Source organism: Cyprinodon tularosa, unplaced genomic scaffold (genome assembly GCF_016077235.1).
Source record: "Cyprinodon tularosa strain WSP-4 unplaced genomic scaffold, ASM1607723v1 ctg284, whole genome shotgun sequence".
NCBI classification, from domain to species: Eukaryota; Metazoa; Chordata; class Actinopteri; order Cyprinodontiformes; family Cyprinodontidae; genus Cyprinodon; species Cyprinodon tularosa.
Genome location: NW_024038990.1, coordinates 868,943 through 893,376, shown reverse-complemented (window position 1 = coordinate 893,376; position 24,434 = coordinate 868,943). Strand labels below are relative to the sequence as shown.

Here is a 24,434-nt window from a genome sequence, read left to right as displayed (position 1 = left end):
GTTCTCTCATTCCCAGCCAGTCCGCGCTGCCTTCAGGAGGAGCGGAGCAGTCCGACGGTAAAGCCACATGCGAAGCCCCGTCCAACATTGGGATACTCGGCACTACATAGAAACATAAAAGGACTACTTTATTGTTTTTTTTATTGGAGTTGTGTACCTTCTTCTACCGTAATACCGACTGTAAACTGAACAAGATGGAGAACGACGATAAATATCTCCCCGAACTGCAGGCGGAGAAGGACAGCCTGGACTCGTCTTTCACTCACGCCATGAAACTTTTAAGCGCAGGTAGAGAACTGTTAAAATATTTGTTGTTTCATTGTTGTTGTTATCTCTTTGTTTTTTATTTCTTTTTTTAAATTTTACATAGTTGTTTCCTTGTAGAGCGCCGTGATTGTTGTACATCTAAAAACCCGAATAACCGCAGTTCCAATGCGGGGTTTCCTGTTCCAATAAAGAAATATATCATTTAAATCAACTGTCCCACTGTGGGTTAGCTGAATGGTCGCAGCTGCTGCTGGGTCTCGTTAGTAATGTGAGTCACACACATCCCAGGCTCATGCCGCCTTTCTACTCGCCAACTTTAACGGCTCCCAGACCAGCAGTTGGTGTTCCGGTTTCTGCTGGTTTTCACGGAGCTTCTGCAGGCCTGGTTGAGCTGCAGATGTTAGGAACGTCTAAACTCCGGGACACGGCCCCCTATTTACGCTGTGAAGGAGCTGGAGGTTCATGGTGTTTCTACCACGGAGGATCTGGGACTGCTGTGGTGGGAAACCCCACGGAGGACCCTCAATCCGGCTCAATAATCTCTCTTAAATTCTTCCCTTGTTTAAAAAAACAAGCTATAAACTTTGATGTTTAGGGCCACTGGGAAAAAAAGTTAACTGATTTATTTTTTTTATTTTTTTTACATATTTCAGTTTAATATGGGGAAAAAGGTCAGAGTTCTGACCTTAAACTCAGAAGAATTCTGACTTTAATCTCAGAGTAATTCTGATTTTAATCTCAGAGTAATTCCGACTTTAATCTCAGAAGAATTATGACTTTAATCGCAGAAGAATTCTGACTTTAATCTCAGAAGAATTCTGACTTTAATCCCAGAAGAATTCTGACTTTAATCCCAGAAGAATTGTGGATCTTAATGTAGATGGGCAACATGAAGGAAGAGATTTGGGAGCACTCAGCTTCGCTGACAAAGTTATGGCTTGTTTGAGAGGAACAGTAACACATTGGTGGAAAATTACGGAATTAGGTGGCTTTTTATGTACCAGAGGGGTCCCCAGTGATGCTATTTCATTAATAGAGGAGCATAAGGTGATTCAAACAAGAGAGCTAGTTTAGTCTCTAAAATGGAAATGGTTACGGCTTGATGCTAACATGTTATGAGCTGTTTGAATTCAGTCAGAATTCTGAGATTAAAGTCAGAATTCAGACGTTTTTTTCTCATATTATACTGAAACAAAGTTTAAAATTTTAATTAAGTTTATTTATATAGCGCCAATTCACAACACATGTCAACTCAATGAACTTTACAGTTCAACAGATCATACAGTCAAATGGTTTCTATCTAAGCAAAAATCAGTTAACCTTTTTTATTTCTTCAGTGGCCCTAATCCTCTTCGTAATTGGGCAGCGGATTTTAGAAAATCCGGGACCCGGGCCCCTCTTCACGGTGTGAACGAGCTGGAGGTTCATGGTATTTCTTCCGTGGAGGATCTGGGACTGCTGTGGTGGGAAACCTCACGGTAGTCCCTCACTCTGATATTGTTACCTTTGAAAAAAAAAAAAAAAACTCCCGATAATGCCATTAAAAGTATATTCAAGCTATGTACTATGATGTCTTCTATGTTTTGATAAAAGATTCAATTCTTACCAAGTGAGCCACTTTCCATCTTTATAGAATATACAACTTTGATTTTGAAATTCAAAAGGTAGACAGAGGCAATAATTGTTAATCTCGTTCCTTTGTCCTTAATGGACCTTTAGTGCACAATTAAGACATTTTGTAAATAGAAATTTTTAGAAAAAAAAGTAGTCTAGAAATCAAACTTTTTTGGGGGCGTGCAGGTGGTGCAGGGGCTAGTGCGCACGACCCATGCTGCGTTCAGACTGCAAGCAGCAGGAGCAGCAAAAACACGCGTGCTGCTTTATTTTGATGCTTGTACAAGTTTAGTTCTGACACGTGTCTGAAGCATCTTTGCTGCTCTAGCTGCGAGGTGGAAAAGTAGGTCTGATGTGCGTTGGTTGGAGCTACCCTATCCATTCTTTTCCTGGAACAATAGCAGCTATATTTGCTGTGATTGGTGGGTAAAAAGTAGTTTTAATATCTTTTTAAATGAGAAAGTCCACTTGGAAAAACCAATCTGTGCAGTCAGTTCATCCAGATTACCATCCTGCCTTCAAATATTATTTCTGTCCGAGCCGTTCAAACCCCCTGATACCGGTGGAGAGTTGTCATTAGGATTCCCGTTTAACAGCAGTCTCTGGCCCGGTTGCCTCTTCTCGCTTTTCCTGTAGTGTTAGCAGCAGCTGGAAGGCGTTTATCACGTGTAATCTAAACTGCAGGCACTAGAATAATAAAATCAAACATATTTTACTGGCAGGTTTCTACATTTTAAGTTGATTTGACTGTTTCAGAGGAGTGATCTGCATCAGTGGTGCTGCCTGCCAGCATCAGATCAGCTCCCCTGATTGGCTGATGTGGCGCCTCAAGCAGCAAAAGTAAAAAATTTCCAGCTCCAGCAACTTCTGCTTCTGAAGCTCACGACGCGCTGCTTCAGCTGCTCAAAATACGCTGCTGGATGTTTTGCCGCGGCAAAATGCGCATCAACCGTTGACTTTGCATGTAAACTAGCTGCTTCTGCTGCTAGTACTCGACGCCGACCGCCCCGGTTCGAATCCTCCTCTCTCCCCTTTCCCCTTTCCTGTCAGCCCACTGTTGAAAAAAAAAAAAAGGTGCCAGTACAGCCGTAAAAACCCAGAAAGAACTTTTTTGAGAGTAAGGGAACAGAATTCTCTCCATAGTAATTTAGTTTAAAATGAATTCCCACAAAGCTAAAACTGAGAAATTAGAAATGTAAAATTTGAAGAGTATAAAATAGCAAATAATTTGTATTAAAGTCTGAGAACAGCAAAGTTATTTTTGAAAACTTTGTTTCATGAAGGTTTTTAAACTTTACTTTCTGATTGGATTTTTTCCCCTCCAAACTTACATTTATAAAGCTTCTTTCATTGCAACAATAATGAAACACAATTTACTCCATAGATGGCAGATAACATATTGGGCATCAACTGAAAACATCCTGACATATGACAATGCTTTGAGCTTTAAACTCTGAAAATGAGGAATAATGCCCTCTTTCGGTATAAATCTGGTCTTTTAACTTTGAGTAGACCATTGTTTCAGTTCAATGGGACACGTATGTTCTATGAGATCTAAGAAAATCCAGTGTACTTGTCTGTACTTAGTGTCAGAGTGATATAGATGCTTTCCTGGCCTCATCCCCAGTAGCTTTCCCTGGATTTGCAGCTGTTAGACTGATGTGTTTGCACATTACATGTGCCCAAGTTGTCACGGCTGGATGTGAACTGGTGGTTTGAGGTGCTGTTGCTGTTGCAATTGTTGCACACTGCTGGGCCACATGGAGGCGGGGACAAAAATAACAAGTGGTTAGATTCCTTTGGTTTACCTGGAAGGTTGGCTTTCATTTCAAACTGAAAGGATTTCTTCTCGAGAACACCTTTTTAGCCAGAAATATGTTGTTTGAGATTATTATTCCATCCAAATCAGCAGATCAAACATATTATTTTTTTTTCACATTAAATAATCTTTAATATATATATATATATATATATATATATATATATATAATTTTTTTTATTTTTTTTTTATTGATATTTGACTGACACAAATTCAAAAGGAAGATGGCGGCAGTAATTGTGAATCTTGTTCCTTGTCCTTAATGTACATGCAGTGTACATTAAGGACAAGTATGGTGTAGTATGGAGTGAAGTTTATTCCACTATTGTTGCAAATAAAAAAACACATACTGTAATAGAAATTTTGGAGAGAAAAAATGTCATCCAGAATTCTCGCAAATTCAGGCAAAAATCTGTTGTTTGAAATCATCAAAAAATCAGCAGATCAAACAATTTTTTTTCGTATTAAAGAATCTGTAATTTTTTTTATTAATTATTTAAATTTTGTAACTTTGGTGTTTCATCAGATTTATTATTATTTTTAAAAGAACACTAATGACATTTATTTTTTATATTTTATTTTTCATTTTTCACAATATTTGACTTTTCATTTTCCAATGTATCGATTATTTGAAATTCCTTTATTTTTATTTATATATATTTTTTATTTTATTATTAATTTTTATTTATTTTTTTTTTAAACAAATTTTACATTTTCACTTTTTTTACATCGAGTTTGAGCAATTCCATTCCATGCTCACTCTAGAAGTGCACATATACTGAAACAATATTGCTTCAGACACGGATGTTATTTTAAAGCGTACAAATCAGCTAAATGGCTGAGAATGGGAGAAAGCTTGTAATACCATGGCTGTTGACCCTGGTATCTAAATCAGATCAGAGGTGATCTGTTAAAACATGATTTAAAGGAGGAGACAGAATCTGTGCTCCCAATGCAGGGGAAACGTCTTCTAATGGGGACGCCTGCTTTAGAGAAACACCCAGACGAGGCTCTCTGCATTTGCTGACACAGATGTCGGTGTTGCACTCAGTCGACTGGTTGTTTCTTAATCTAAAGCTGTGCTGCACTTAAAACGCTGCTGCTCACCCACTTCCTGTAGACTCTTCTTCGTTGGTACTTAGTTGCTGCTTCTTCTGATTTGTGAAAGAATGTAAACTAAAAGATTTGAGGTACTCCAGGATGGTCGGAGCGTCTGTACCGGTTCTGATCAGTTCTACAGATCATTCAGAGCAGCTTTGGTGTTTCTGCATATTTAGGTCATTACAGTCTATCTAAATGCATCAATGGTTTTCCTCTGCTTTGTAGAAATCGACAGAGTGCAGAAAGGAGATTCTAAGAAGGAGACGGAGACCTACCTGGACCTCTTCACAGTAAAGAACATCAAACTGAAGGAGCGAGTGCTCATCCCTGTCAAACAGTACCCTAAGGTCAGTTCGTTTCCCTGCTACTGAACCTTTGAACAGTGAACCCTGTAGGACTGGTGTTTTTCTACACATTTAGCTTACTCTGAGCCAAGCTTCCATTGTAACCTCAAATTTTAGTGCTGAACTGGTCAGCAAACTTTCCCCTTGAGGAGTTCTGCATAGAGCCCATTGACAGATGAATTTTTTATTTATTTTTTATCTCGAATGTAATATGTTGATATATTATATTTAACATTTTGGTATAAGTGCTGCTCTAAGTGTACCAGTCTGTCAGCTAGAGGCTTGTTTTAGAGTCTCTATACAACAGTTAACGATTAATCGATTACTAAATTAGTCGATGATTATTTCAATAATCAATTAATCCGATTCATTGTTTCAGCTCTACAACTATCAGTGAATCAAATGTTTTTATTTTGTTCCCTCAATTATTGGGACTCTTTAGGCACTTGGGAATAACAAAAAAAAAAAAATATATATATATATATATATATATGTGAGAGAGAGAGAGATATCAATCACTAGTATTTTTTGGGAGTGTCATCCGTTAGATCCACGGCTTCACTTTCGCTGTATAACGTAGCAGCGCTGAGGTTGATGGAGCTCATTTTTGTTTCATGCTGATGAAGATTCAGTCATCCAGGTCATAGTCATTCTGTAAAAGTAAAAAAAAAAATCAAAAAACAATCCACTAGACTTGGTTTCCAAGGTTTGAAGACGTTTCACTTCCCCTCCAGGAAGCTTTCTCAATTCAAATTCAGACATTTGAATTGAGAAAGCTTCCTGGATGGAAAGCGAAACGTCTTCAAACCTTGGAAACCAAGTCTAGTGGATTGTTTTTTTTTTTACTTTTACAGAATAACATTTGTTTCAGTGTAAAAAAAATTGTTGCTTCTCTTTCCTCAAAGCCTGGTTGGCAGTGGCAGATAATTGTAATACACGCTGCAGACTTTGTTCAGGGATGGAGGAGACAAAGATTGCAGGGTCTGGCTCAGTGCAGGGATGATGGCAGCTGACAGCGCTGCCGCCCTCAGGGGCTCGTATCGACTGTCTGGTAAATGTTAAGGCTCTGCAGTGTGTGTTAGCAGAGAACCTCTGACAGTGATTGCTCCCTCAATCTCTTGGTATTTAACTTTGATTGTCAGGCTAATTTTGCTCTGCTTTGTTGCTCTGTTAGTTTAATTTCGTGGGGAAGATTCTGGGACCTCAGGGCAACACGATCAAACGTCTGCAGGAGGAGACTGGAGCCAAGATCTCTGTGCTGGGCAAAGGATCCATGAGGGACAAAGCCAAGGTACGTGTAGAGAGGCAGGGAATGGACCAGATGTTAGCAACCTGCAGGAAATCTGCACGTAATGCTAAGGCCATTTGAGTGCCACACATCGGTTTCCCTTTCTGTCTGATTATTGGGCTTCATTGAGGCTCCCCCCACCCTCTGAGGTGGATAAAATGTTATAACAGTTTGCATAGTTCATATAACTGCCTCCCCATGCTCTCTCACAATTACCTAATGTTGCTCCGTCTCAGGAGGAGAACCTGAGGAAAGGCGGCGAGCCGAAATACGCCCACCTTTCCATGGAGCTGCACGTGTTTATCGAAGTGTATGCCCCCGTGCCAGATGCCTACCTGCGCATGGGGCACGCCATGGAGGAGGTCAAAAAGTTCCTGTTCCCTGTAAGTTTGCTGCTCTGCTGTCGGCTTTCCATGAAATCTATTAGTTGGACAGGGCTAACATCAGCATTTGTTTTAATACTTTAAAATTTTATTTCATTTAGTAAAAAAAAAAAATTATAATTTTTGGGGGAAAAAATGTGAAAAAATAACAGTCTAGACGGTGGAAGGATTCTGTATCTGATCAGAATAAAAAGGGTGATTATATTGGGCAATGACTATACTATCAAAGACTAATATGTAGTTGGACTGCTGTGATTAACCCATATTTCCTCCTTTTTGGTAGTTTAAAGTAGATGAAATGTTCCTAAAGTACCAATCTTGACAAGTTTCAGCATCTGAACTTTTAAACTCTAGAGAAGGTTTGGCTGAACGAATGGAGAGCAAATATCTCAAAGAATTTTAATCACTTAGTAAATCGGAGGTCTTCAACAGGGGGTCCGTGACCCCTAGGGGGTCCATGGGGGTGGCAAAAGTTTTGGATGATTAGGCTTTTTTTATATTCCCACCTGCATTTTTTCCACTAATTGTAATGTCTTTAAATCCACATTAACATGAATTCAACAGACTGTAGTAAACAGATAAATGGAGGCAGAAGATGTCTTTAAGTCATCAATGCACACATTCAACGACACACAGGAGCTCTTTCAAGCTGGGCACCGTTTCATTCACAACACCTGTCCCATCAACCAGGAATCAGAATCAGAAATCCTTTAATAATCCCAGGGAGAAATTACTTTCGTTACATGACACAATCTTTACTAGAGTGACTATAGAACCAGTTTGATAGAACACAATTTTATATATATAATATATATAATTAGGGGATCCCTGCTCAAATCTCGCCATCCGTTTGGGGGTCCTTGGCCTGCAAAACGTTGAAGACCTCTAAAGCAAATGATCCTTAGCTGTTTTGCTTTTGGATGTATTGATATTTCAAATAGTTAAATTTGGATTTAATACAGTTTCTAAGGTTTATTTTAAAAGTAAGATAGAAAAGTCTGGAGTGATGAGTGCTGCCCCTCCCCCAGCTGCTGCTAAAGGGGCAAGCAGTGAGTCCACAGTTCTCTTCTGTTGAGTTATAAAGACATTGGAGGCTAACAGAACCCAGACTAAAGTGGAACTAAGGCTGGGAGATATGGCTTAATTCTCTTTCTTTTTTCCCACTGAATTGATTTGATTTCCCTGCTTAAGTTTCATTATAAAAATGTTTTACTTAAAAAAAACAAAAAAACAAACAAACAAAAAAAATAGCTTTTATTGCAGTCTGAGAGGAGACAAGAACTTGGAGGGCAACGAAAATGAATCCGTGAAACAAGCTTGTAAAACAATCATGTTTCATAACCAGCGACCAAAAAGAAAAAAAAACAGAACATTTGTAGAGTCAAACGGAGAGGAGCAAACACTTTACTATTTATTTATTTTGTCTTTTTTTGCCAGATGGGGGAAACATTTTATACAAGTTATTATATTTCTAAGGAGAGCTGAATGTTTCTATGCTTCTAGGTTCTGCTCTGAAATTAAAGAAATTAAACATTTATTTTAACATATTAATTTTTTCTTATTGTTCTTCCCAAGAAGGAGCCCCCCCCCCCTCAGCGGCTTGGGTTATGGAACATCACTTTCATGATAGACGGCTGATTAATCACTTAGCAGCCTTATTGTTTTTATACATCTTTTTATCTGACTCAATATAAGGCTTTAGAAATGTAAAATATTAATGTATAATTGTTTTTAATAAAGTCCATATGACAAACACATTAGTTAATAGTTTATTAAAGTTTGTTCCATCAGATAAATCAACATCCACTTCATAGGATTTTCTTTTCATTGTTGTAATGTTACCACCATCCACTAGAGGGATCCAGTTTTAGGAGGAGCCTTATCAGTATTTTCAAGAGAAGCAATGCCAAAGTGGAGGCTTTCTAGAGCAGAAACATGAATCAATCCAGAGTCCAGTACAGATTGTTTCCATTGTTCAATGGCTACCAGGATGAAGGATGAACTTTATGGGGTTCTGTTTGTTATTAACACCGAGTAAACTCGAATTAATTTCCCAAATGGCGCCCATTCAACCACCTGTTTGTAAAGGTGCCGCTAGCAGCACAAAGTCTCTAAGTACTGAAGGTTGGCTTAGGCTAAAATCGTAGAGAAAAGGAGATTAATCTTTACAGGATGATTTAAAGAAGAGCTTGTAAATTCAATTCCGTTTATGTATACAGCGCCAATTCACAACACATATTATCTCAAGGCACTTTAAAGTTCACCGGATCATACAGTCAAATTGATTTAAAGTTTTCTACTTAAGGAAAACCAGTTGATTGCATTGACTCGAAGACAATCCCTCACACTAAGCATGTGATCCGATCAGTCGGGAGAAAAATCAAACGTGTTTGATTTTCAGTCGGCCGTCATGTGCAAATTGCTCGGTGCGCAAACAAGGATTCTTCTTCTTCCTCTCAGATGAAAACACTGAAGCATGGCGGAGGTGCGAGTGAAATGGAGTTCTTTCTGTAAAGCCACGTCTTTGTCCAAATGCGTCGTCGCCTTTTCTTTTTAGGGCTTTCAGCACAAAATTGCACAAATTGCCAAGGCAGCGCGTTTCTCTCTAGGGAGTTTCATTTTCCTCTTCTACTTGTTTGGCTTCCGGATAGATGAGTCAGAGTAGCGCCATCTCACTGCGGAGCTGAGTCCCACATGGTTTTTAGATGTACAGTGTGAGCAGGTAGATCGCATCAGAGTGTCGGGTCGCACAGTGTGAGAACGGCTTTACCTTGAGCAAACAGTCTGTAGCACAGAAGGAAGCAGGGCTGCGTTCACCATCGTTCGGCCTTCCTGGGTCCATCACTGCTCCTTTAACGAGGTCTGAGCCCAGAGATGTACCGCTCCACCGCTAAGGATTTACTGCTCCAACAGAGAGTCGGGCTAACAGGCCCCTCAGCAGCTACTGAATGACTGAGCTGCATTAGTATTGCTGTCATGGAGAGCGCTGTCCACCTGTCCCAACAATTAAAGCTTGTAATCTGCAGGCCTGTCATTTGGAACAGAGCTGCAGTTTGTTCCTAGAAAATAAGAGGCTGTGTTGGGGACATTTCTCTACACTTGAAGTATCGGTGCTCAGGTATTCAGAGGATTTGTTCTCCCACATACTTTTTGTGTTTACAGCTGTGAATGCCAAAGCGGATCACAGCCGTCCTGTGAAACATATCCACAGATCTAATTTCTAACGGCGGCCACGGATTCAGTCAGCGGAAAGTTTTCCCTCCGTTCTGCTGCAGCAGAATCAGAGGCTATTATCTACAGGATGGACGAGCCAGAACTGATTGGGCCACAGTGCAGCTTCAAACGGCAGATCTCGTCTGCTCAGACATGTCGCTCGACTGATCCAGCCTGACTCGTTGTTTTGTAGATAAAATAAGGTTACTGCTGATGCAGTCACACCAGGCGTGTCAGGGCATATCTAGAGATGAGATGAATGTTTTCTGCATGATGGGAAAGAACAGAGTGGATGAAGGTGTTGAAGCCTCCCAGTCCTTAACAGCCCGACTCACTCACACTGAGGCTTTTCCCCTACTTCCCGAGCTTTAGATGGAGGATACTCTCCCCCACCCCTTCATATTTTTGCACAGTCACTCTCCAGTCTATTAAACCATTTCTCCCTGTTTCTGCTCTGCTTCTGTTCCTGCAGGACATGATGGACGACATCTGCCAGGAGCAGTTCATGGAGATGGGCTACCTGAACGGAGGCCAGGAGCATGGAGTCAGAGGCCGAGGGGGCATGCCTATCAGGGGCCGGGGTGGCCCCCCTGCAGGAGCACAAAGGTAAAGAGACAGGGGCATGAAGAGAGCGGGGAACTAAGGATTATCTGTTTTTCTTTTCTCTCTTTCCTTTAGCCATTCAGACCGTTTTATTCCCACCCTGCTGTGTAAAGCCGGGCATACAATGTACAATTTTTTTCTTTTTATTCAATCGTTGCACGTCTTTACAGCTACAGAAACCGCAGGGTTTCCTCGTACAGTGTGAGTTCACAGCTCACAATGCATGTTCTTACTCTGTGCGACCTGATGCGATCTACCTGCTCAAACTGTACGTCTAAAAACCACGTCGGACTCAGCTCCGCAGTAAGATGGCGCTACTCTGACTCGTCTATCCAGAAGCCAAACCAGTAGAAGAGGAAAATGAAGCTAACTAGAGTGAAACACTGCCTTGACAATTTGTGCAATTTTGTGCTGAAAGCCCTAAAAAGAAAAGGCAACGATGTATTTGGACAAAGACATGGCTGAGCAAACATGGCTGCTACAGTCTGTCAATGTTACAGACAGAACTCCATTTCGCTGGCACCCCCGCCATGCTTTTGTTTTTTTATCTGAGAGAAAGAAGAGTCCTTGTTTGCACACTGAACAATTTGCCCACAACGGCCGACTGAAAAAATCAAACATGTTTGATTTTCTCCCGACCTCACGATTTCTGATCAGGAGATGGTCGTGAGAAGCTGATCGCCCCTCGTTACCCCCGAACAATACACGACGCACAATCAGGCTGAAAGTCGGCCCAATTGAAAAATTCTCTCACCACTGGAAAGTTGGCCCGAAAAGGGCAAAAAATCGTACCGCGTAAGCCCAGCATAACACTTCTACAGATTTTCTAAGCCAAAACAAGGCTTTGCTTTTGGTCTACCCTATAAAACCTCGAACTCAACACCATTCCTGATATTTTAAGTTCGAAAACTTTCCTGGACGGGAAGCAAAACGTCTTTAAGCTTGGAAACAAAGACCAGTGGATTGTTTTTTGGAACTTCTACCTTTTGAAACCTGTAAAATGTTGCCATTTAATTTTGTTTCTAACTAGTTATTTTCTACAAAAATGTATTTTTACAGGTTCTAAAGATCCTATAAACAGTATTCTCTAAATGTCAAACTTTTTTTTAAATCTTAAAATGGTTTTAGACGCCTGTGGAACTCAAATTATCATTTTTTTAATCACTTTTGAATTAATACTTCTGGTTTTGCAGGCTGACATGAATGTTAGGCTTTATTTTTATTTACTAACCAAACCCCAATAGAAGCAAAGAGTTGATCATAAAAGGTCACCTGTGCTTAACTGTAGAGGCAAGAGTAAAGGCTGCTCCCTTTACTAATAGCCCAGGGCTTAATGTGGCCTCCAGGGGGCTGTGAACACCATGGAGGAGTATTTTTAGTGAACAGGAATCAGAATATTAGATGCTTCTCTCCTTTAACTTCATTCTGTCCTCCAGGGGGCGGGGGATGCCTCCTCACGCTGCTGCAGCCAGAGGAGGGGTGAGCAGAGGAGGCCCAGCCAGAGGTGGAGCTGTGAGGGGTGCCCCCGCTGGCAGAGGGGGACCTCCTGCTGCCCCAGCCAGAGGGGCGGTGGCACCGCGCGCCAGACCCCCAGCGGGCGGACCGCCTCAGAGGATGGCACCACCCCCTGCTCACCAGCACACCACTGGGACAGCAGCAGAGAGCTACGACGAATACGTATGTTTGTGTTCAGGATGTTCGTTGTTTTCTAAAACCTTTAAAACAGATTCAGACGTTTTGACGCTCTTGATTCCTGAACATCCGCCCCTTTACCGTCTACTCTCCAGGGCTACGATGAGAGCTACACAGACGCCGCCTACGAGTCGTACGACAGCTATTACAATCAGCCGCAGGCGTAAGTGAATCATAAATCTCTGAACCCACATCGTCTATTTTCACTTCAAATCACTGGAAAATACCCCAAGTGTGGCTCAGTTTCTGTACTTTGAGCTTGGATCTTATCTGTAAAAGCCAAATTACCTCGGACGTTAAACTCTGCTGCTTTGGACATTAAATATAAATATTTAAACCTGTTTATGTCTTCTAGGGAACCAGAATATTATGACTACGGACACGGAGAAACAACGGAGTCATATGAGTCGTATGGTAAGAGTTAACTTTATTGATTTATTTTTTTCACCCAGAACATCTGTGCTATCAAAGCAGGCATTTTTTTCTTTTGGTTTAATGATTTTTTTAAGAAGTCTTTAAAGTTTGGGTAAAAAAATTAGTTTACATTTTCAATGGTTTTGTGTCTCTTTCTTGCTGTACTTCCCTCCTCCCCTTTTCTTCCATCCTTTAGCTATCATATTGAAAGTCTCTCCATTATTTATCTTCCAGAATTTCCTTCAGGCTGCAAAAAAATGTTCTTTGAATCTGCCCTCGGCATTGCTTATTTTTAAATCGGTGGTTTTTAACCTCATAGTTTCTCCGTGTCTTGTCCAGCCCAAGACGACTGGAACGGCACCCAGCGAACAACTCCAGGGAAAGCCCCTCCCCCCTCCAGAGGTGGCAGCACGGCGTTCCGGGAGCACCCGTACCGACAGTACTGAAGCAGACCCTCCACCCTTAGTGTTGCCCCGACAACCGCCTGTCTGCCACGGCAGCTCTCGCTTTAAGAAGCCTGACAAAAGTAATTGTCCGTTTTGTCTTTGGTTCGGTCTTTTCCCCTCACTGGACTTCTACCCGACAGAGCAAATTGGGAACTGGAAATTGGACCAGTTTTTTTTTTTTTCTCCTTTTTTTTTTAAATGTTTGATTTGATCACAAAGCCCCTCACCCCCCCAATCATACCCCCTGTCCAGCAGACCAAAATGGATCCGTGGGCACCCCTACAAGATTTCATTTAAATTTTTTTTTTCTTTTATCCTGCTGTATATTCTCCTCCCCCCTCCCTCCCGTCTTGGCTTTTTTGCATTGTTCACTTTTGTAATGTTCGAGAAATAGTCTTTTAAGTAGAATTAGAGGCTCGAGAATTAATTGTCTAAAGAATCAATTTTAATTGTTTTTAAATATAAAGAAACCTGTTAAGGGTCAGTTGCAGATTCCCATTTAGGCTACATTTCAAAATTCTGTTAATATAGCTTATTAAAATACCCTTTTTGTTATTAACCTTTTAATCATGTAACATCTAAAACCAAAAAAACAAAAAAAATGCTAAATTAAGAAAAGGCTAAAGCAAAGTTAATGGAATCAGTGCAATTCAATCTCTAATGGTTTGTTTTTAAATAGTTCTAAATTAGCATCAGGCAGCGATTATCATTTGTTTTTATTATTATTGTGCGTAGAGTTTTGAAATATAGCCCTAATAGACACTGTTGAGATGGATTGTCCTTATATCCTCCATTTTTTTATTTTAAAGCTAAAGCTAAAAATGAATCCAAATAATGAATAAATCTGGCCACTAAACGGCTTCTTTAAATCCGGTTCAGGTCTTGATTTGATGCTATATAAACTGCATGCAAAAAAGTCCAGAAAAAAAAGAAGGATTGGGACAAAAATCTCCACATGGGTCTTCTCTTGCTGTAGAGAAGGGATCCTGCAGCTCAATCCAAAACTCTTGTACATATTTTAAAATATCCTAATTGTACTTACTCTGCCACTAGTGTCTGTACCCTCTCCATTAAAATGCATTATACTCCTTGTGTAAGCTTGGCTAAATAGGTTACTAAATCTGTCCAAAAGATGTTTTGCAGCAATTTGTCAATAAAGCTTAGTCTGTTTTTTATGAAATCTAACTGGCTTTATTTGTTTCCTGTCCTGTTAAAATTCTTTTTTTTTTCCAGTCAGATGTAGGTGTTTTTTATTTATTTTTTTTATTTTTTCCTCCTTTCTTTGTTTCTTATTTAAAAGCGCTTTTTAAATCTAAATGAATGTATTGCCGTCTGGAGACTTCAGCCGTACTAAATGATGTCTTGAATGATTATCAAAAGAGCACAACTTATTCTCTCTCTCTCTTTCTATACTTTTTAAAAAGGAGCCAGAGGTAAGACCTCTAAAATAACCTGGATAGCTTCCTAATGTGTATAGAGTTCTAAAGCATTGAATGCCTGGGTATGTATAAGACTTTTTCAATCCTTATACCTGTGGTCGTAATCGTCGGTGAGAATTTGCTTTCATAGCAGCTGAAAATTAACCCCCATTCAGGTCTAGGCCTCATTGTCACGAATGAAGCTGGCGCAATGGCTACTTTAGTACAGAGTAATGGCAGTGCAATGGAGAGGATGCTTATAACCTAGACAACTCCACTGTAAAAGGTAACCTTAACCCTAAATGTTTAATTGCTTTAATGTTTAACCTGCTGGTAAATCCAAACCCTTTCTTTTAAAATATATTCTTACAATCATGAGAACAAAAAAGGTTCGGTTTAAAAGTAAAAGGAAGGGGAAGGGGAGAAAAAAAAGCAACATAATATTATAGTGGATTTTATGTGCAAAAATAATAAGTTGTTTGGTATTAAAATATGTTAGGGTAGTGTTAATGTAACGCCTGCTAAAATGAACAGAGCCAAATGTGTGTCCATATCTTCTGCCGTTACGTTTTGATTTGCTGTCTAAAGGATTTCAAATGTTCCACCTGTAAAGTTAGATTAAAGTTGCATGATTTATTTTGGTTTATCTGGTAGACATTGCATGTGGTGTTTCAAGTGTCTCCCAGTGTTTTCTTGACACGGTGCTGATTAGTGCTTTGTCCCTCCTGCAGGCACAGCTACTGGTCACCAAACGTCAGGAGCGTGAAGGAGTCGGAGACTAAAGAGTGCTCAGGTTGGTCTGCTGCCAAGAAACCCACTGCTTTTATGTTGGGGTTCAAATCCCTTAAGCTTTATTTTTTTTTCACATTACAGCCCAATCTATAAGGAATATGTAACGGCGCCGCCATTAGAATGTCCTTGAAATGCCACATTGTAACCATACCTCATGAAATGATAAACAATTTTTTTAACCTTGCCTGAATCAAGTGATTCAAACTGTGTGGAAGTCGGTTAGTTCTCATTTTAGTGAAACGAAGATGAACAGACTAGTTAAAAAAAACAAAACAGTTTGAGAATTATATTCTATGCTTGTGTCCTGCTTTTTAGTCCAGGGCTTTAGCTTTAGCTGACTTCATGGACGCGGCAGCTGCCTGTGAGACAGCACTGAGGGACGTAGAGAAAAATCATTAGATTTATCTAAAAAAAAAAAAATAAGTAGGCAAACTGGACCATTGTTGTTTTTTTAACCAGTTGGTGCCATATGCTGACCAGCTTCACAGAAAGACTTAAAGGTGCAGCAGGAGATCTTTTCTGATTCATTTTTTACCATGTAGCTTAAAGATCTCCCCATAGCCTCTTAGAAAGCGGTGAAATAGAAGGTCTGGAAGTGAAATTAAACTAAATGGTCCCCGCTACAGTGAGAAATTCAATTCAATTCAGTTTATTTCTATAGCACAACACAAGTCATCTCAAGGCACTTTACAGTTCACTAGATCATACAGTCAAATTGATTCAAAGTTTTCTATCTAAGGAAAACCAGCTGATTGGATTGACTCATTGACTAGAAGGCAATCCCTCACACTAAGCATGCTTGTAGCGACAGTGAAGAGGAAAAACTCCCTTTGAACAGGAAGAAACCTCCAGCAGAACCAGGCTCAGTGTGAGCGGCCATCTGCTGAGGCCGACTGGGGTTCAAGGAGACAGAAGCAGAGATACAAAAAGCAGCTGTAGAAGGAAACACACAGCCAGGCAGACGAGCTCCGAGCCAGCTCCCATGTCAGAGGATGAAGTGATGTTCCCACAGCGTGCTGATCAGAGCTGAGGGGATTTAAACGCTTGCCGAGTCGTTTGACCCGGGTAGACGCGTGTCAGTGAGCCGTTCCCACTATCGCTAAAAGCTGATTGTTGCCGGGTTTAAACGGGTTTTTTGGGTATTTGTGATCACGGGTCAGGTTGCACTTTATTACTTACAGCTCCGTGCGGTCCCAGCGGGTTTTGAAATGGGGATCATTGCGGGTGACTTTGTCGGATCTCGGTGCTGAACTCTACGGTTGTTGGTGGATATAGTTTTGAAAAATCCGACCCCTGCAGGTCTCTGTAGTATGCGATCCTATATGTTTGACATTGTGTTGACAGTTTTTTTTTTTTTTTTTTATTCTGAAGGCAGAGCAGCTTTTCTTTAGTTGTAGCAGTGCATCATGATCAGTTGCATTTAGCTGAAACTCTGCAATATAACTGTCAGCTTTAGTTTTTATGGGGAATAAAACTTTAAGGAGACAAATTTTCAGAGTTTGAAAAACAGAGGGTTTTACAGGCTATGCGTTCACAGCAAATGCATTTTAAGTGTCAACAAACCTAATGTTCCAAGATGATGCTGTTAATTTTAAAGTCAGACTCTCTGGATGCTTTATTTGTTGAGCAGTTCTGTTCCTCGTTTTGCTGTCGAGGGCATCCTGGCTTTATTTGCTTTGAGTTGGAGGGGAAAAAAAGTTCTTTTAACATGTTTTTAAGCAAGAAAGTCAACCTTAAAATATCCCCTGTGCAGTCAGTTCACAAAAATCCATTCTGTCTGTAACTCTTTGTGTTCAATCCTGAGGTTTTTTTTTGTGTGAAATCAAATTGTTTTGTGCTGTAGTTCACATTTCCAAATGTATGTGATCTACATTCAGGCATCTCAAGCGTCCCCAATAGAGGATGCCATGATGTCAAAGTAGTGAGCTTGATGTTTGCTGACGTAAATGTGAGATCACAGCTTGAATCTAGTGTCAGCTTCCAAGGCAGCTCCTGGATCTGCTTCTGATTGGTTATTAGTCAGAGTCCATCTCCAAAGTTGTAGCCTGATGAACCAGACTAAATGTGAGATTAAATGTGTAATTTAATCTGGCCCCAATGAATGAGACATCGGAAGATCGTTGATGAAAACAACACGTTGTTTTTTTTAAACCATGTCTGTGCCTATTGGCCAACGCTCTGATCAATGAGCGCGACTGACTGTGATGTAATAAGCATGACAGAAAGCTGTTAGTGTAAACAAACAGCCTGTCTGTAAAACGGCGAATACGCCCTTCTTAAAAATGAATGAGCGTAGAGCCTCTTCCTGTTCAGATTTCAATGAAAACCCGAAGTCTAATCCTTCCAAAACTGATTCCAAAGCTGAGTCAAACGAGAACTGATCAATAGTTGTTGCCATCTTCCTTGTTGTGTTTTCTCCAGCGTTGCGCAGCTTTGTCATGATGCCCTCAAAACCCCACCCGCTTTGCATCCAAAAATTCAAAACGCATCTCTGCGTTGTGATTGGCCCGCCAGTTCTAGGGCCTGGGGCATTGATCGAGGCTAGACCACTCGCAGGAAAAAATTATTTTGGCTTCTGGTGGGTGGGGCTAGTTTACTAGGCTAGCTAAGGTTCAGATTTCCCAAACCCAATGTTAGCCGCTATGAATGCTTAAACGTCACTCAAGACGCTGATGAAGGTTCTCAGTCATCCAGGTCATAGTCATTCCGTAAAAATTCAAAAAATATCCACTGGACTTGGTTTTCAAGATTTGAAGACGTTTCGCCACCTCTCCAGGAAGCTTTCTCAATTCAAATGTCTGGATCCGCAGTGAGTTTGAGTCTTATATAGACACGCCTTGTATCGCTTGGAAACATGCAATGGTAACCGATGAATGGGTCGTTAGTTCCATCGTTAGCCTGTAATATCTGAACCTGTCTATGATTCTAGGGGTCGGTCGTTAAAGGGGGGATTGCCATTAACGGGGGGGATTGTCTCCTGTAATACCTGAAACCTGTCTATGATTGTTAAGGGTTGGTCGTTAAGGAGGTATTGTTCACCCACAATACCTAACAATACCTGAACAATACCTCCTTAACGACCAACCCTTAACAATCATAGACAGGTTTCAGGTATTACAGGAGACAATCCCCCCCGTTAATGGCAATCCCCCCTTTAACGACCGACCCCTAGAATCATAGACAGGTTCAGATATTACAGGCTAACGATGGAACTAACGACCCATTCATCGGTTACCATTGCATGTTTCCAAGCGATACAAGGCGTGTCTATATAAGACTCAAACTCACTGCGGATCCAGACATTTGAATTGAGAAAGCTTCCTGGAGAGGTGGCGAAACGTCTTCAAATCTTGAAAACCAAGTCCAGTGGATATTTTTTGAATTTTTACGGAGTCACTCAAGACTATGGAAACCCTACAAGACGCTCGAAATGCGTCTGTTATGAACGCACCTTAAACAGGGTGACTGCTTTGGAAGTTTTGCTTCCAGGTGCGATAAGAAAATGGGTCAAAGTTAAGATGGATTTTGCACCAAGTACAAACATGTCAATGTTTTACTCCCAGGTTAAATTGTTTTTATAACCTTTATATAATCTTGCTTGAAGCAGGACTTTACAGTTTGTGTCAAAGTGCTTCCTTCTACTTGGATTGCATGGATTAGACTCCAACTCTGTTCACTTCTGTGGTGACAAACCCACATTGATTGAATTACTGCCCCATAGAGGGCTGGAGGTAGGAATGTCGTTGTCCTACTTAGGTGGACTAAAATTGGGTGCCTGTGCTGTTTTTGAAAATGTGTTTTGTTAAATTGAGATTTGCAAATGCAACTAACTGCCCAGCTCTAATCTGGAAACTAGATGCATAAATTCAGGCCAATTCTGGAAGAAAACCTGTTAGAGGCTTCATATGTGGGAGATTTTAATCTTTTTATGACTGTTGAGATTTAGAGTTAGAATATCATTCTAAATCCGGACTCTTTAAGCCATGCGTTTAAACTATTTTACAAAGAATGGTGTGAAACATGCATCCAGAATGATATTTTCTCTTAAAAGGATTGAAAAAGAGATGCATACTTTTCCTTTCTACTTAACGATTTAGCTTATTTTATTGATGCTGATTTATCAGACTTGTTAATGTGACTAAATGTGAAAAAGTCATCCTTTTATATAGGTTTATATGAGTTATATAAAAAGATTTGTCCAGATCAGCATTTATTCTATTTATTGTAATTGTTGACCTGAATTTTATAGTGATTTGTTTTAACAGGGGATCCCAAAGCCAGGGTTTTAATGTTAAAATATTTGCAATTTGGGAGTTTTAATTATAAAAGACTTCTAGAAGAGTCATTTTATTCCATCTTCTCTTAATACTTATGAAGAAGAGTGTGTTCCCAACGCCTGGGGGCCTTTCAGCCACCCAAACATTATTCCACATCTCTGATATTCACAGCATTTCAAAGGTTGGCTGATTCTCATGATTGCCCAGATTTCTGGAAATGGCCTTCCTTTTGACAGTGCCTTTGAGTCTGAGGGAGGGGGGGGCAAGGTGCCAGCACTGCTGTGGTTTGAGGGGATGTGACTAATGAGGGGAAGGGGAGCTGGAGGGAAAACTGAAAGAAAGGGGGCTCTGAATCCAAAAATGGACTAATAGGGGAGGGATTTATTCCTCATCAACCTTGTGGGAAGCTGCTTTGAGAATAAATGCCTACTTTTAGGGTTACTGGCCCTCCTTTTTAACAGAGTTTATTGTTGCCTGCGTTTGTGTCAGAAATAGTAAATTGTAATAATTATTGAACTTTATAGATCTAACATTGGAGAAATTTACCTCTGCATTTAACCTATTCGCTTGCAGAGCAGTGGGGCGCCTGGGGAGCAATTGGGGGTTAAGGGTCTTGCTCAGAGCCAGAGTGGCAGTCTGTGGGAGTGGGTGTCGAACTTACAACCTCAGGATTCGGTTAAGCTGCCACTCCCACCTTTATAACCAGCTAAAGGCTGATTTATACTCAGAAACCAGGTCGTCTGCGTGTGTCGCAGTGAATGCAGATATGCCCCCGCCCCTTCTGCAGACACTCTGCTGCACCTTTCCATAATTCTAGAGAGGAGGCCTCTGATTGGTCAAAACTACATCTGCTCTACACTATGCGTATTTCCTGTCTGTACAGGGGCTGGGGCTGCGATCATCCCGCAGACCTTCCCGCTATCATCACAGCCCCTGTACAGGAGAGCAGAAGACTTCGTCTTTCAGCCAGGCCAATAATTCCCTTTCAGAGACTTAGACAGGTATGCAGTATTGCAGGCTAACAAAAGAAGCCAAAGGACCCCCATTCCAAAGGGGTGGACCCCTTCGTCCGTTTCAATTTGCATGTTTTCAAAACAAAAACAAGTCTTTGTTGGGCTACTGTTTAAACCTCAAACTCAACCCTATTCCTGACATTTTGAATTGAAAAAGCTCCCTGGATGGGAAGCAAATTAGCCTGACGTAGTCCTACTCAATTCTAGTCAGAATATGAGTCTGATACTGCTCCATAGAGCTGTGATTATGGGGCATGTTTTGAACGAACCAGGAAAAAAATGCCTCTGCACTCAGTTGGATAGACCTACAACCAATAAGAGCAGGTGACGTATGTTAAGCCAGGCACAGTTGTTGTCAACAAAAATCAAAGCGTGCAGTTGCACGCCTAGAATAAGAAGATGAGCCTTGATCGCGTTTCTCTGTTCCTCTTTTAAAATTAATTTGCTGTCGATATCTTCTAGAACAGACCTAATAGCAGAATCTACTCACCTAAACTCTCCAGCGGCAGCCATTGTTGTTGTCACCCAAGCGCGCATTGGTGACGTAGTTGATTACGTTACTGTTGATCATCTGTCCTTTATCGTATAAAGCCCGCCCTGACAATTTGATTGGCTCGCCAGATATTGTGCGAGCATACTCGCGCTACTACTGAGCAATGCCAGACCGAACTTCCCGACCTCAAACGTTGTGGGCGGGACTAAGTTCAGAATGGCACCCAGGCTAAAGCGAAACGTCTTCAAACTTGGAATCGAAGTCCGGTGGATTGTTTTTAATTTCCTTGTTACAGAAACTAACTTCTATGCCCTAAATACCTTCACATTTACAGTGTTTCTGTGATTTCTATCTATCAAGAGGAAACTCCTCTTTCCTGTTATTGAATCACATCAGGCGTCTCCTGCTCCGTATATCCAGACTTGGTTGACCTTGGTTAATAAAAGATGTCTGGCGGTTTCCTCTCACTCATCCTCCTGCTGCTTAGAAGCCAGAAATAATGAACACCTCCGATAGTAATTGAAATTGTGATGAAGTTATTCAGATTAACCAAAGCTGCCTGTAATCACAGAAAATGTTGCTTAGCTACTGTTGAAAAGCTCTGCAGCTTGGCAGGAGAAAGACCTTTTAATCAAAGCAGCTTATAAAGAAGTTTTTATTCCCTCTTCTTCTCGTTGGCAGCTTTTACCTTCTATCTCTAAATCTCTGGTGTTTATTTTTTTTCCGTCTGCAGAGAAACTGGAGCAGCTCGCCTGGAAGAAGGTGGTCAGATGAAGCTCTCAGGGGCATCCCAATGGACGGGGGGGAGAAACAAAAAAAGAATGGAGTTACTGGTTCTGTTGTTTTTAAAGCTGAGGGAGTTTGTCCTCGCCATGCGCAGACGGCAGCCGATTCAGGCTCAAACAGGACTTGAAGCTGTTTGGGAGAGAGATGACGACTCCTCACCTTATGAAATCTAATGCTGGCCGATCACCATGGATTAATGTTTTGTAATTACTGTAACTTTTGAACACGTTTTCCCTCCACCTCCTCTACCAGCAGCTAGAAAGCTAGCGGGCTAATCTACCGGAAAATGAGCGCTCCTTTTTATAGAACGCTGTGAAATTGTTTTTTAATTTTCCTCCACCCCTCAATCCGACCTAAGTAATTTTTTCTTCTTAAAATACGTGACGACGGATTTTTAAGAGGTTTGCAGTGTTTTCAAATTCACGCCTGATTGCAGGGGATTACAGTCGGCGGTTAAAAGGGGCGAGGATCAGAATGGTCGGGTTCATCGACGCTGCAGTCCAGCGCTAATTCAAAAGCATTTGCCCGCCTGCAAACATTAAAGGCTTTATGTTCTCAGCAGCTTCACATCCAAGTATAATTCAGCAGGAGGGAAAAGGACAGAGGGTGAAGACAGACATTACTGACACCCCTTCCTTTCATTCATCCGTTCATCCATCCATCATGCTTCTGTTGATTCGATTCCCCCCCTCTGCCACTTTCAGCCATTATCACTGATGACATTACAGCAGCCTGTGGTGCCGAGTTACATCCAGAGGTCAAAATCCTACTTTCCTGTATTAAAAACAAATTTCGCGGTGCCGATCCAGTGGTCAGAAGCAGCATTAGCTCCGTTTGCCTTATTGGAAAAGCCTGCTTCTTATGGGATGGAGCATTAGATACCAGGACTGAAACCATCAGCGGAGATGAAATGTCAACGACCATATCCAAAACAGACCATTTTTCAGTATTTATGCGCTATTATGTCTGAAGTAATGATTCCTGCGTCTCCTATAATCTAATGGTGGATAAGTGATGGTGTGGAAGCAGTCTGGTTGTGAATCGATGAACTGTCAGGAAGCATAAGGGTGGAGAGGAAAGTAAACGTTGCTGCGCTGTGATCAATAAAGGTAGACTAGAGTCTGAGAGAGACTGGAATCCGTCACCGCCGGTGTTTCTGCCCACGTCTACAGGAGCCTGCCGCCGCGCGTTCATCTAATGCTGGGGGGGGGGGGGGGGGGGGGGGGGGTGTTAAAACGCAGAGTGTTGAAGCAGTGGACAGCTGGATTGCTTCCTTCGGCCTTGACGGATTCACACCATCAGAGGAACATCTCATGCTGCTGCTGCTGGTTTTAAAAAAAAAAAAAGAAAAAAGGTGATTTTTGAACCTTTTTTTTTTTACAGACTTAATGTAAGCTCGCCTCATGCCTGGTGTCCTTGACGATCCAGGGGGAAATGCTCTGAAGATTTATCTTTCTATGGCTTCTATTAATACTGTGTGTAACAGTTCATGTAAAACAAAACAAGCTCCTAACTTGTATCAAAGGTCGGATTTTAATACAATAAAAATGGCAAAGAATGAGGCTGCTTTGTTTCTTTTGTATTGATGCTTTACACATATCTGAACCTACAGTATGTTCAGCATCTTATCACTGCAAATGTTTTTTATTTAAAAATAGTTGATACAGTGTATAACCAAGGAGGAAAATAAATTTTATCAGTTTTATTAAAGTTCTCATTGGTGTTGGTAATCTGATTAGACACGCTACTCTGACCTAAAGTGCTCTAAGTACCTTTCTGAAGTAGGAGTGATTTATGTTTCATTATTGTTGCAATTAACCTTTTAGAGGCACTCAGTGAAATCCTTTGAAAACCTTAATTTCAAGCCGATAGTGTTAGTGGAATCCAGGACAAGACCTGATTAACTATGTAACATTGAAAAAATATGGATATTTTTATGGCAAAACTTTGTCAATGCAACAAGAAACACCAACTTGCCCGAATACAGGTGCTGGTCATAAAATTAGAATATCATGAAAAAGTAGATTGATTTCAGTAATTCCATTTAAAAAGTGAAACTTGTATATTATATTCATACATTACATACAAACTCATATATTTCAGATGTTTATTTTGTTTAATTTTGATGATTACAAATGACAACAAATGAAAATCTCAAATTCATCATATCAGAAAATTAGAATATTACTGAAGACCAATAAAAACAAAGGATTTATAGAAATGTTGGCCAACTGAAAAGTATGAACATGAAAAGTATGAGCATGTACAGCACTCAGTATTTAGTTGGGCCTCCTTTGGCCTGTATTACTGCAGCAATGCGGCGTGGCATGGAGTCGATCAGTCTGTGGCACTGCTCAGGTGTTATGATAGCCCAGGTTGCTCTAATAGTGGCTTTTAGCTCTTCTGAATTGTTGGGTCTGGTGTATTGCATCTTCTTCTTCACAATACCCCATAGATTTTCTATGGGGTTA

At 40.8% G+C, this 24,434-nt stretch overlaps 1 protein-coding gene across 2 annotated transcripts; it reads left to right on the top strand.

Moving 5' to 3' along the window:
- On the top strand, positions 1-23,525 carry khdrbs1b (KH domain containing, RNA binding, signal transduction associated 1b). 2 transcript variants are annotated; one of them, XR_005281270.1, is made up of 11 exons: positions 1-288; positions 5,027-5,148; positions 6,320-6,436; positions 6,670-6,816; positions 10,502-10,635; positions 12,069-12,309; positions 12,420-12,487; positions 12,680-12,738; positions 13,078-13,264; positions 15,334-15,395; positions 21,911-23,525. XR_005281270.1 is itself a non-coding variant. In XM_038290590.1 (9 exons), exons 1-9 carry the CDS (start codon positions 195-197, stop codon positions 13,182-13,184), a joined length of 1,089 nt encoding a protein of 362 aa, XP_038146518.1. In that variant the 5' UTR covers positions 1-194; the 3' UTR covers positions 13,185-14,369. The 2 variants fall into 2 exon arrangements, 1 of the variants encoding a protein (XP_038146518.1); XM_038290590.1 differs by lacking the exons at positions 15,334-15,395; positions 21,911-23,525 and having other exon boundaries at positions 13,078-14,369.
- Positions 23,526-24,434: the final 909 nt, after the last annotated feature.

Excerpts from the sequence above, each read along its gene's own strand:
- khdrbs1b (XM_038290590.1), top strand. The coding sequence starts at position 195 with ATGGAGAACGACGATAAATATCTCCCCGAACTGCAGGCGGAGAAGGAC. Across the intron at positions 5,149-6,319 it reads CTGTCAAACAGTACCCTAAG|TTTAATTTCGTGGGGAAGAT; the intron begins GTCAGTTCGTTT and ends TTGCTCTGTTAG. Across the intron at positions 6,437-6,669 it reads CCATGAGGGACAAAGCCAAG|GAGGAGAACCTGAGGAAAGG; the intron begins GTACGTGTAGAG and ends GCTCCGTCTCAG.